This window comes from Engraulis encrasicolus, chromosome 21, assembly GCF_034702125.1.
Source record: "Engraulis encrasicolus isolate BLACKSEA-1 chromosome 21, IST_EnEncr_1.0, whole genome shotgun sequence".
Classification (NCBI taxonomy): domain Eukaryota; kingdom Metazoa; phylum Chordata; class Actinopteri; order Clupeiformes; family Engraulidae; genus Engraulis; species Engraulis encrasicolus.
Window position 1 is genome coordinate 23,361,634 of NC_085877.1, and position 14,081 is coordinate 23,375,714.

General features: G+C 43.9%; 1 protein-coding gene across 1 annotated transcript in view; it reads left to right on the forward strand.

Annotated features, from left to right (window-relative positions):
- The window catches only part of LOC134437305 (cell adhesion molecule-related/down-regulated by oncogenes-like), a 41,100-nt gene extending 38,950 nt beyond the window's left edge, over positions 1-2,150 (forward strand). Inside the window, exon 13 of the mRNA XM_063186796.1 lies at positions 1,861-2,150. Within this exon, the coding sequence (XP_063042866.1) occupies positions 1,861-2,150 (290 nt within the window). The remainder of the gene's footprint in view (positions 1-1,860) is intronic.
- Positions 2,151-14,081: the final 11,931 nt, after the last annotated feature.

The window sequence follows — 14,081 nt, forward strand, 5'->3', positions numbered from 1 at the left end:
GGCTTTTGTGATACGAACTGGATTCTCGTGCAAATGTAGGCCTACATCTACTTGTACGAGGCTACGGCAAGCGATGTGGGACAAAGGTTTGGCAGGAAGCGAATGTCAACGTAAACAGATATTACACACGCTTCGATATGGTCACCAAATATTTTGGGACTGTCATTTCTGTTATGCCTACACCTTGGAATTAAATCAGAGTCTTGTAGTTACAGGGGTATATTTGATTTACCTCAACGGTACCCTGTACTCAACTTTACAAACAGTTACCGGGCACATGAGAATCCGGTGCCCATCACAAAAGCTACCACAGAATCACGGCGGATTCTCTATCTCCCCACGGGTCTCACAAACACAGGCTTCACACACATAGGAAATTGGTCTTACCTGAACCCGTGCATCAGGTCCATGCGCCGCTCTTTTCCTCCACTTTGGCGTTGTACATGCTAACGTTACTTTAGCCGGTGCTGTTCATCCAAAGCCCCAAACGTCGCCCCAAACGTCCAAAGCAATTTGGCATTGAATATGAGTAGCCGCGAGGATTTGTGTTTCGTGAGGCTCCTTAGTCCTTAGTAAATTGTTAAATCGTAAAATCCCATGCGGTCTTCCACACATTCTCGCCGGTTGCAAACAAGACACAGGGGAAACAAATATTTTCTGCAGTGTTGTACCACTCACTTTGAAATGATCGGGAAGTTATTCTGACCAGTCACCTGAGTAGCAAACCCTTCAGCTCTGTCGGTCCTCCATTCTTTATCACATATTTCCCCCTTGGAAATCCAACTTTGAGAATGCTCTTAGTTTCGTTATGAAATCCACTTGTAGCAGTCAAAGTGAACAAGCTAGCCAACAACACCAACTGACTGTATTGTGAACTTCAGATTCGCTATGACGTAACTGTCCAGCAAGACTCAACACCAGAAGGAGTCTGCGGCCAGGCTACTCCTCGCCTCACCATTGTATCTTTCAGTGGGCGTTATGCCAAAGCGTCCAGAGTAAAGAAATGATAATCACACGTAGAAAATATTTTAAAAATATCAGGAAATGAGGGCACACCATACATACTTCTATTAAGTGTATAAAAACGTTTAATACAATATTACCAGGTTGCATTCACAGAACGAGCAACATGGCGCATGCGCGCAAACTTGTTAACGAGGGATTGCGCAATCCGGGGTGAGGCCAGTTCAGAGTTGGCCCAAATTCAGCGTATTCGGAGCAATTTGACATGAAATGGGCAAATATTACGATTTTGGCCACGGAAATGATTGAAAATGAGTGAAACTGTTTAAATACTGCTCAAATGGTAGTTATGGTGCAGATGCTCGGAAACAATAGCTGTTATTGTTACTATTATTCACATTAACTGCATCTCATCATTCTCATCTGGAGCTGGTGAGGCCGTGCCTCCCCTGCCGTATTGGAGTGCACGTGCCTGCTGTGCTGTATCGTGCTGCCTTCGCTGTGAGTTTGATGAATGCTGGAAGACATCAGAACTAGACGAGTGTCTTTCCATTGTACGAACAGCAGACCTCCCTCCCGTATCCAACGTATCGTACCCCTTGGGGGGGGGGCGATTGTTAATGACATCTGATGTGTCTCATGCCCATATCTTGTTCTCATGCAGCAGTTGCTGGAACAGCATTGGGCTTGTATAAAAATTGTCCACAAATAGCTTGTAGCCAGTCCCCAAAACTGGGGAGGACACTAACTCCATCACTACGTCAAAGCTGAACCCTTTCCCAGACCCTGCTTTGTTTTTCCCCTCGTTAACAATGAAATCCCAGGTGTACCTAGATTGTGAGACTGCTAGCTAGCACAAACAATTTGTACCCCCATTTCGATGGCTTATCTTTGCAGTATTGCCGGATTCCTATCCTGGCACGGGAGGCGACTATTCGTTCGTCAATGGCAATGTTCTGGCCTGGCTGGAAGTTGGAAATGCAGCTTTGCCGGATATCAGTGTACAGGGGTTTAATCTTCTGAAGGCGGTCAAACTCAGGGGTGCCTCTTCGAGCTGCATTCAGCTCGTCATCATCAGGGTCAGACATATGGATATTGGTGGAGATTCGTCTGAATTTACAGGCCAGACATGGTTGACCCAGCCCACGGAAAGCTATACAATTCTGCCCTTCGACAGTAGTCTGTAAGAGCTGGGGCGTGAACAAGATCCATGTAAATGATCAGAGATAGATAGCTGAACATGTCTGCCATGGTCAGTTCTTCCCAAAGATGTGCATGCCTCCGTCTCCCAAATTTGTTTGTGTTACTGAGGACCTGCATCGGAGATGAATAGGCGAAAGAAATCCAATATGGAATAATTTCACCCAGTAATAACTTGCGGACCAGGAGTACGAGTTGGTCTAAACACTGGTTGTTGTGGAATTATATCTTGTACCTCTGTGTCCTGCCATCCATGTCCATCTTCAGTTTGCGGCAAGTCTCTCCCCCTTCCTCCTGGCGGGCGGCCGACTCCTCGTCGCTCGCCTCAGCCGTGTTGCATATTCTTTTCCGAGGATTTTGTGACATTATGCAGAAATTAGTCGACTTGTTCCACGGAAAAAAACGGCAAAAAATTGCGACAAAAACAGCGAATATTGGGTAGCATGTACACTTTTACACTTCAGCTTCAATAACAAGCTGCACTTGTGCAGTACAGAACTGCATGCTGATTGGATGTTGCACCAACCAGGGCGCGGGGCTCATTGATTGTTAATTGGAACCCGCGGATGGTGTTCTTCCCGGCCGCGGGGCTGATTGATTGTTAATTGGAACCCGTCGACGGGGGTTCATCCCGCGGGTGGGGTGCATTGATTGTTAATTGAGACCGCGGGCGGTTGTAATCACTGGCCCTCAGCTGGCAGCGGCAGCTGGGTGTTACACATGCAGCTGGGGTTTGCAGCTGCATGCGCCTGGTACTGTCGGGGTGCCTACTGATGCTTAGTGCCCATGGAATGTGGCATCTGGGCAGGCTGGTTGGTATCAGCTCAGCCCTGTGCAGTGGTAGTGGGGCCTGGCAGATTGGAGTGTCTAATGTGCCCTGATTACCCAAAGCAAGTGTCTCTCGAGAAGTCATGGTGGTGTGGATATGGTGGTGTGGATATGGTGGTGGAGAAAACTCTTTCAAAAAATTGATTTGTAACCGCCGGCCAGGCCGTATCCCGCCCGCGGCTGGTGAACATTAACTGGTTAAGACAGATGGTGCATTAGACCAGAGCTCATCTCCTTTTTTTGCAAAATGCATCTCAGCTTGAAAAAAGTCAAAATGTCATGTCGATACTTGGTGATGAAAAAAAATCACAGCAATATTTTTTTAATTGTGTCGAATATGTTAGGAAGCATTTACAGTCATAAGATACTGGAATTTCAAAATAAACAGTGCTATAAGTTGTAGAGGCAAATACAGATAAATCTATCAAACATTTAGGGCCTACATTTTAGGCTATTTAAACAAAATTAAATCAGTTCAGCATTTCTAATTGTCCTGGGATGGAGAGAGAGAGAGAGAGAGAGAGAGAGAATCAATATGCCATTGACTCTTAAAAAGGGCGGCGGCTCCTTTAAGAAGAAGACAGAGAATCTGCCTAGCAGGGACATCAAAGTGCCCACAGTAGAGCCAGACTACTAGTTTAGATATCTAGAACGTACAGCTCTGGCCCTACAGTACAGCGCTACACGTTTACCGTCTGACATGAGAATATCTCAATAAGTCGCAAATGTAGGATCGCAACACTAACATTTGGTGAGAGTAGACATCGACAGTATCAGTTTGACGGTCTTCAAAATGCATTTTATCACACGGAATGTTTTGGATATGGCACAGGCAAGATTTCAGGAACAGGACTGTTGTTTGTGTTCCATGAAATGCCTGAGGAAATGTAGGCTATGTCGGGCTGGTACCCACACACAATAATGTCTCTGTACCGCTTCACCTGAAACAATGACGTCTCTCTAGTCTAGCACTTATAAAAAAGCACTCAAACAACACCTAGCACGGCAGAGAGATTAATGTTTACATCGGGGCAAAGTGGTTGAGGCCCTAAGTGATCTGTTTACTCTGCTTATTCAATTCAATTCAATTCCAATTTATTATAGTGTGGTATCACCATAGTATGGTCTCAGAACACTTTACAAATGCATGATTAATATTACATAAAATATTGAATAAAAGATAATATAATAGTAAACAAAAATTACATAAGTAGAAAATAAATGATCCGAGTCAAAAATCAAGTGATTAAAATTTCAGGTTGAAAATAAAAATACAATTGGCTAACAAAAATAATTAGAAAACATAAATGTTTTCAGCCTGGCCTTAAAAATGTCCACAGAGCCAGCATTCCTGGCTTGCTGGTATGTAGGGATTAAGGAGCTCACTTAAATAGGATGGACCAAGATTATTTAATGCTCTGTATGTAGGGAGGAAGATCTTGGAGCCAGTGGAGAGAGGCAAGGATAGGTGTAATATGGCTGTACTTTTTTGCTCTCATCAACACTCTAGCTGCAGCATTTTGGACAAGCTATAGACTCCTTGTTGTGCTTGCTGGAAGGCCAGAGAACAGAGCATTGCACTATTATGCCTAGCAGCGGCCCTGGGTTTACTTTCATGATTCTGTACGCCCTGCATTCGAAATCAACTTTTGATTTCATGGCTTTTGACAATGACATTTTGATAATGACATTAGTTACGGCAGGTTTTTAAGGCAGGTCATTCTTTTCATTAGAGAGACGGCAGGAGATGCAGCAGCACATACAGTATTATCAGTACATAGAAGAACATTCTTACATTTTTAAGTTTCAAATTAACATCAAATCACAAGAAATTATTTGCATTTATGTTAAGTACATTTAGGCTATTTCTAATATAATGGGGAAAAAAATAAAACAACTTTTTACCCAGTAGAAAATCATGGATGCCCTCGTCAGAAAAAAAAGGCCCGCATCCAAATTTAATTGCCAAGGCCCCTATCCTGTTATTAAGGTTGAAAACATATTTGTATTTGTGTTCTAGGACTGAGCCTATTGGTCTACCTCAGTTGTACAGGTAAGATTTATTTACATCTTTATGTCTGTCTCCCCTGATTTTTCTGTCTGTATTACCTAATTGGTCCAGAAGAGTGTAGCCTACATTACATGCATGTGCAGCTTGTCAGTGCAGCTTGTGCAGTTGTCATTCAGTTTATTTCATGTACCTACAGTACATGTTTACTGATCAAATGTATCAAAAGCATAATACCCAAGAAGCCCTGTTCGACTGTACAGAGTGACATTGTTCAAAATCAGTGAAATAGGCAATGGTGTGAAACATTTTGATGTTCCATCAGGGCAAGAAGTTCATGTTTTGGGCATGCAGATGTAACGGAGTCTAACTTGCAGAGTTGGCATGGAACGTTAGTAAACCTCCCTCCCAAAGCCTCATACAGTGTCGATGCCATTGGGCTGGGAGACTAATTTCTTGGCCCAGCGATATCGTACTGTGTGTCCCATTGTTGGATTGTTGTAGTTGACGAGGTAGCAGGTTCAATTTCCGAGGGGGGTGAACAGGTGCAAGATGACCTCCGTCACACAGAGATTGGTTGCAGTTCAAAGATGGCATAACTCATTACTACAATGCGCTGTAAATTCATGTTGATTTTTTGAGTCTTGCCAACAGGAAATATCTCCTGATAATCAAAACTTTTGTTTTGTTTTGTTTTGCTTTGCTTTGATCAGTAACTACTAAATTGTAAATAATGGCGAATAATAGAAAATAATGAGGTCGAAAGAGACGATCCGAGGCACTCGTCCATTTAAAAGACCTTCATTAAGACATGGACCCTTTCTCTTGACCTGACATTTTGTAATTTTGGATAGGCCTACTGATGAGCACCTAAAGAGTTTTATGTGACTACCCCACAGAAGCAACTTATTCTTCTCCCTAGAAAGAAGTCTACCGCACACTTTCTTGACTTTATTCTTGTTTATTGTAGATGTGTGTGTATATAGACTATTTCATGGAAATCCTAATTTATCTGCAGGCATCAGAGAAGCAGCAGCTGAAAATAGCCACGATGATGATGGAACTGGACGTGGTGAGTGACAATACAAAAGTTCCTCAAATGACCTTCAAAGCCTTTACAGTTGAGCAGATTAAATGTTTTTGAACTATAAGAAATTAAATAGGAATTGTGTGAAACTCATGAAATAAGCTTATGTTTTGGTGTGCCGACATTCTGATGGTTGGTTGGTTGTTGAACCATATTATTATAAAATATAATGAATTGAAGTTTAGTTGTGTTTTGGTGCTCTTGGTGACCTGTTGCCTTTAGAGCGTTTTTCTTGTGCTTGCTCCCAGCTCAAGTAATCCTGTTAAAATGTGAAAAGGGCCATAGGATTAACTACTAAATGATTAATTAATGACAGTGTTTTGCAAATGTGTGGACTCTTTGATAAAATGTATAATTAAAAAATGTTACATAATCTAACTAAAAAGTTTAATGTGATTAAACTTCCAATTCTTTGCAGAGAGAGGAGAAGCGGCAGGCTCTAGCGAGAAAGATGATCACACTGACCATGGTGAGTCTGACAGTACAATTTAAAATTAAAAGTTCCTTTTAAAAACAAAGGAGATACGCACTCCGCGCTTCTAAATTGACAATCCGGTGCAACCAGAGCAGGACTAAATAATAAGTGCAAAGGGAAAAGAATCTGGTGCCACACGGATGTCTATTTTCTGTTATTTATTTTTTCAGTGCAGTAAGACTAACGTTTCGACATGCGTCTTCATCAGGCACTGAAAAAAATAAATAACAGAAAATAGACATCCGTGTGGCACCAGATTCTTTTCCCTTTCCTTTGAAGAGCCTTAATTCAGTTTGACACTTTATACAAACTTCAACATTTTTTTTTTTTACTACAGAACTACATTTGATTCCCGAGTCAGAATTGGAACAGACTAAAGCTGGGCTTACACTGTGCGACTTTTGCCCCGATTTTGCCCCGACTTTGAGAGTCGGGCCGATTTCTTGCTCAATCGCAGGTCAATCGTGAGTCTCGCATCGTGCAGTGTACATGGGGTAACGACAAGCGATTTCGCCTCACGATCGTGCAATCGCAGGGTCGCAAGAAAATCAAAACTGTTTGAAATTCTGGTCGTGGCTCGTGCGTAAATCGCACAGTTAAAGCAGTGCTACGACCCGATTTGACACTTCACATGCACAAATGAATAGGGCCGGGCGATTCGCTGTTGAGCGCGACCTCATCTCCACCTCAGGTGCGCATGTTCCCTCCTCTGCAGACCGGGGAAACATGCCTGTCGCGTTGTACGGTGGAAGCATTTCGCTCGCATCCGACTGTCGGCTCGTGTAGTGTGAGGACGTGAGTCGTGAACTTTTAAACAGTGAAATTCCATCGTGCAGTGTGAGCAGAAGCTCAAGACCCACGAGTGAAAATATCGCACAGTGTATGCCCGGCTTAAGTCTGACGGTTGAACAGACTAAATGTTTTGAAGCTGCAAAAAAAGCCACAATGGCAAACTGAAGAAACTCCAAAGTGTTACATTTCTTACAAGTGTATATATAACAACTGAATTTTGGATCCAGTGATTTAATGAAATAGCACCAAACAACACAGTAGGCCTACCACATGAGAGGAAACAGAAAGCTCAAATTAAACAACTCGCAAGGACTTCAGGATTGTACAGGTAGCTGTTAACCTGTAAAATGGCTCAGAGAGTAGCCTAGCATACGTGCAGAGAGTCCAGCAGAACCGCTGCAACGATTTACAAGTGCTGTTTTTAGGCAGGCCAGAATGGTGCAGAACTCCAATGCTTCTCTGTAAACAACCCGTGTTCATACCATGCTCTAAACCTTTTCTGTATATGAACATTTGTTATCCTAATGAACCATCTGATGTCCACATTGGGTGCATTCAGGCCGACTGAGAACCATGTCAGTGCCCGTTCCCGTACCAAATCGCGAACCTGTCGCTGTGTTCACGCCAAAGATTTTAGCGTTCGCGAACAGGAAAGTTGGTTCACAATGCGAATTGCAAAATACTAGGTTTTTCTCAGCGAACCCTGATGACAACGTGGCCGTCAGCAGGTTCATCCGGGTAACATAGTCACGTGAGGGAAAAGGTCAGAGCCCGGTATGAACACGGGTGGTTCGCAGATAAGCACTTAAGTGAGGAACGTGCTCCCACGCGCCTAACACACAGAGTCCACAGGGTCCAGGGAGCGGAGAGATAAGGAATAGAAGAGACAATGGCAGTAAAGCCATGAGGTTGTACCGGGAAATACCGGAAATTCCATGGGAAATTTCACACTATTTGAAGGCCAAGGCAATATTTATATCCAAAGTATACTGTGCCCTGGAAACAAAGTTATGTCCGTAACAAGCAACTCCAATTTCACGAAGCACCTCACATCATCGCATGGTAGCACACCTCTAGGTAGTGTCGCCACCCCCAAGCCCTGTGTGTGCAGCTAGTTTGAGCTGTAGCAAAGAGGGAGACAGAGGCAAGCCAAACCTGATTTGTCAGCATACCGGTCAACTTTGAGCTCCCACAGTTCGGGAAAATTACCATATTTTAAGCCAAAATTCGGGAAAATCAACGGGATGACAGAGACTGATCGGACGGTGCGTTCTACTGTGCTTTTCACACAGCACACGTGCAGACAATCCTGTCTAAAATCCCTCAGCACACGTTTTACAGCGTGGTGGAGAAACAATGAAATGAGCGCAATGAGTTTCATCTTGTTGTTTTGTCGTATAAGTTCTCTGTCCGTGCAAAATGGATATTTCTGGGGAAAATATCAAATCGGGAAGAAATTGGGAAATGAGTCAGAAGTAGTGAGTTTCCCTGGAAATTAGGGATGGTTGACAGGTATGTTTCTCAGGACACTAGTGAGCTCAACAAAATAATCGCCAGGTATGTGGTTGAAAACATGTTGCCCCTCTCCACTGTGGAGATGGAGTCGTTTAGGGCTCTTGTTGCAAAAGTTCCATCTCGTGGAAGAGAAATGAGCACACCCCTTTGCTGAAAAACGTGAACTGGATTAACATTCACCATTGATAATAGGTCATGAAGATATTTGATATTAGTATTTTAAGCAAAAATAATACCACAGCCAAAATAACATCACAGAACAAGGATGAAATCCCCATTTAACTGTTCTTTCGTTTCTTTGACATTTTCTTTGACAAAAAAAAACGTAAAGCAAAAAATACTTTTCCTGGTAACTAGTTACAGTACTTTTATAGTGAAGTAACGCAATTACTTTTTGGAGAAGTAACTGGTACTTGTAATTAGTTACTTTTTCAAAGTAATTTTCCCAGCACTGGAAAACATTACAAGTCATCATGATTCTCAGATAGGGCTTTCAGGCCGACCAGAACGGAGCCGGAGCTGGTGTGCGGTGGTGCTTATCTGCGAACCCCCCCGTGTTCATACCGGGCTCTGAACTTTTTCCGCACGTGACTGTGTTACCCGGATGAACCTGCTGACGACCACGCTGCGTCACGGTTCGCGGAGGAAAACCTAGTATTTTGCGGTTCGCATTGCGAACCAACTTTCCGGTTCGCGAACGCAAATATCTGCGGCGTGAACACGACAGTCGGTTCAAGATTAGGTGCGGGAACGGGCTCCAGCACGGTTCTCAGTTGGCCTGAACGCGCTAAGAGAGAAACAAAGTATTTTTCAGCTCACATCCTGAACCATCTTTCCGGTTCCCAAACGCTCAGACTTGCAGTGAGTAACAGACCTGCCCGTTCTATATTAGGTTCAGAAAAGAGCACTGGCATGGTTCTCTGTCAACCTGAACGCACCTACTGTAAAGAGTGAGGGGAGGAATGATATTGTCAGTGACACAGGTGTTCATGATGATGACATGGTGATTGGAGGTAATTAGCAAGTGATGAAGTGGCCCATTTGTTGACTGGTGACATGTATCGTTGAGGAAATCGTAAGCATGGTTTTACAAAATGTTACAAGGGTTAGATTTGTTACATTTGTCAAATGTTGCATTTGAAGCAAGATGTCATGGCCTGGGCCTGACACCCTGTGTCAGATTAGGTGTTGCTTTGAGACTTGTATCAATCATGTTACTGAAGATAAGCCCCTCTGGTTCCATTCTTACATTTCTGGACGGACACAATATTGTCACCACCAAGGACGCAAATTCCACCACAGCTCCAGTCTACCACTGTCTGTCTGCCCCAGAGATCAGTGCTTGCCCTCTGTGAAACTCAACAGTGACAAAGCAGAGCTAATAATAGTGGCACCCCATCACTGGCTAAGGAGGTCGGTGATCTGTCTGTAGATGTGGATGGCCATACCATCAATCCATCCTCAGAAGGCCGAAACCTAGGTGTCATTCTTGATCCTACGCTTTCACTGCAGTCTTGCATCAAAAACCTCGCCAAATATTCCTTTTTCCACTTCAAGAACATCTTCAGACTCCGGCCCTCACTCTCTGACTCTGTGACCGAAACGCTCATTCATGCATTCATTACTTGCCTGCAATGGAGTATGGTACTACAGATCACAGTATGTGCAAAACTCAGCTGCCAGAATCATATCACAGACAAACACATCACTCCCACACTCACAGCTTCATTGGCTCCTAGTGAAGTCCTGTACTGAATACAAATTCTTCTCTTGACATACAAATCATTTCAGTCTCTTGCTCCTTAGTACCATTTTGATCACAGTCAGTTTACATTGGGAGTGCGTTTTAATATGCGACCTTGCCTCCTCCACTTGCCTCCTCCACTTGGTTCTCGTCATGATGACATCACTGACAACAGCATTATATTTCAATATCTTGCAAAAGCTCAATTGTAAAGTCTTTTTCTCATTTACAATTGGGATGGTGAATGAAAAACAGTCCCTCAAAAATCAGGTCAGCTGGGAAACTTTATCGTTTTCTCCACAGAGGAGGGGCCAGGAGGCGGGACGAGGTGACAAGCACAAGTGGAGGAGGCAAGGTCACATATTGGGATGTACCCACAGCCTTCAAACACGCTGCTCAACCCATGCCATTGACCTAGGAGTGCTTTCGAGCGAGCGCAGCCCATAAGGCTGGCACTAATAACTCACAATTGTGTTCGCTATCGGCTGAATCCTAAAAATATTACTATGGATTCTGATAAATGTGGACTTACATCAGATTTACACTTACCTGGGGACTATATCCTTCTGATGTCTGACATCCCCTGCGCCGGACTTCGTGCTAATGGTGACAGAGCTTTCTGTGTTGCTGCCCCCACCCCCTGGAACAGTCTACCTCACAACATACAGTACACCAAGCCCCCACAATGGCTAAGTTCAAGATGCACTTAAATCCCATCTATTCACAAAGGAATGTGACCTCTAACCACCCTGACCCCTTCCCCCTAGCCCCTACACTCAGCTACACTCATTCTTCACCATTGTGGGATAGGGCGAATGTTGACATTCCAGCTAACTCCACAAAAACAAGACAGAAAGACTCTCTGGTGAATTTGTTATTATTATTATTATTATTGTTATTAGTATTATTACTGTAAGCATTTGAATCGTGTGAGGTGACTGAGTCCTCGCTTGGGAACACTGGAGTCATTAAATTATGGACATCTCAAGTAGAAAGCTGTTATGTGTTGTAAGGGTTCACAGTAAGTGATTGGGCACGTTGAAGACATAGATACAGTAGATAAAGACTGCACATTACAATGTATTGGAGCCCGCAACAGTACGTAGGTGTCACAGTGCCCTTGAAGGGTCGAGAAAGGAGTTCTCCAGCACATTTGGATGGAAGGCTTCAAACTGTTGGGATGGGAGGCTTCATTTTGCCACCACTACTCCAAAGGTTCTTTGACGAACATTAATTTTTACATTGTGGAGGAACCTCTAAGGATCTCTGAGGGGTCTTAAGGTTCTTTCTAGAACAAATTTGTAACCAATACACACATAGATTTCCCAAGAGAAATAAGAACTTCCCCCATTTTTTACATTTCTATGGTTTATGGTTTGATTTAAATGTACATAATGACATTTAAGTTATTATACCTGTATCTGTCCTTTTTGTTAGTCTTAAAGGAGCACTCCTGCGAATTTTGAAGACTTGTCGGTAACCTGTGACGCCGCAGTTTTTGGCCCAGCCCTTTCCGAGATATGAGCTATTCTAATGGGGGCAACTTTTGTATGCATTTTTTTTTTTAAATGACATAGGCCTACTCCACACTGCACAGCCTTTTGGATGTTTTTAGGAATAAATAAAAATGCTGTTTTAAAAAAATATATATATATAAACAAAAGTTGCCCCCATTAGAATAACTCGTATCTCGGAAAGGGCCAAAAACTGCGGCGTCACCGGCTCAAGGGTCAAGTCAAGTCAAGGGTAGCGTGAGCAATACAACAGCACATTGAAATTCGCAGGAGTTCCCCTTTAACAATATATTTGTTTCAATGTTTCAAACAATTAAAGAAAATACATGTACATCATTTTCCAGGAGAATCTGGTGACAACATGAATGAAAAGAAAGACCCGACATCCAAGCCCAGCACAGGTGAGTTAAGTCACACCATCATGTGTCATGTGTCAGAGCCACTTGGCTTATAAAGCAGTGATATCAAAGGGACATCACACCATTTTCTACAGATTAGCAATTTAAACCAAAGGAAATACAGACATATCAGTATAAGGAGAGAGAGAGAGATGTACTGTATATGAAAAGAGATACGGTAAGCATGAGGGCCAGTGTGTGTGTGTGTGTGTGTGTGTGTGTGTGTGTGTGTGTGTGTGTGTGTGTGTGTGTGTGTGTGTGTGTGTGTGTGTGTGTGTGTGTGTGTGTGTGTGTGTGTGGTAGGTGTGTAGGGAGCCAGGATACAGAATGGATAGAGAAAGACAGTCAGACAGCAACCCAAAAAGGGAAATACAACTGGGTGCTTTCAGTTGTTCGTTGGACTGCTCTCCTATGGGTTTCACTCATCCTTTGGAGTACAATCACGAAAACATTTACCATCCCTGTTGAAGGCAAAAAGGCTGGCTTTCTCCCGCCGTCCTCAGGGGCTATAAAAGGCAGCACGCACATCCTCTTTCCATCCTTCGCTTTCGCGAGTCATCACAGATTTACTTTACCTCCCTTAATTCAGTTTAACTCTCCGACAAGAACCTCGCTTGGATTCCCTTTGGTTACCCTTTGGTTACCGTCGACTAACACAAGTATTTCGCCTAACATGCGGATTCATATACTTGTATCCTGTGGGTTTACCGTCGAAGGAAACCCCAAGTTCATGGTAAGGTTACGTTAGCAACCCAGCTAATCAGCTCACCTTCCCGGGATACCTAGAGAAGCAAACAGAGGCAGTGCTAGCTGCGGCTAACTCCCTAGTTTTCACTTCGTCACTGTTGGGATTGCACGAGCATCATCCCACAATAAAAGGTCAATTTAGCATCCTATCCCTTAACGGTGTATACGATGGCTGGACGTAAAAGAGGCCCCAGAGGCATTAGTCGGTGACTCATGCGAACCATGCAGCAATCTTTAAGTGAAAATGTGCAGGCACAGACTTGCAACTCTAACTGAATTAGCTGAATCTATTCGTCCAACGCTGGGTTAACACTCTGCGCTTATGCCCAGTCCATCACAGACGCCGTTCAGTTGTGGTGTCCAATAGCTGCCTTTCCTCCCTGGAGCTATGGAGGAAGCAGGATACCTTCAGTAGTGGGTCCCCGGTGGGGACGGTGTCCTCTCGAAAAGTTCTCCGTACGTGGCATAAGCGGCACCTGGTCTCCCCAGTTAGCCGTGTGTCACATCAACTACCTGGAACTCCTGATGGTGTTACTGGGTCTCAGGCACTTCTGTCCTCTCCTGATCAGGCACTACGTCCTAGTCCGGACGGACAATATGACTGTGGTGGCCCACATCTACAACCAAGGTGGCTTTAGGTCTAGGTAGTTGCACTCCCTAGTCAAGCAGCTGCTGCTATGGGCTGACAGGCACCTTCTCTCTCTGAGAGCTTTGCATGTGCCCGGCGCCCTGAACACTGGAGCAGATAAGGCCTGTGCTCGGAGGAGTCCCAAGACAGTGGGACAGTGGGACCGCTTCGGCAAGGCCGAT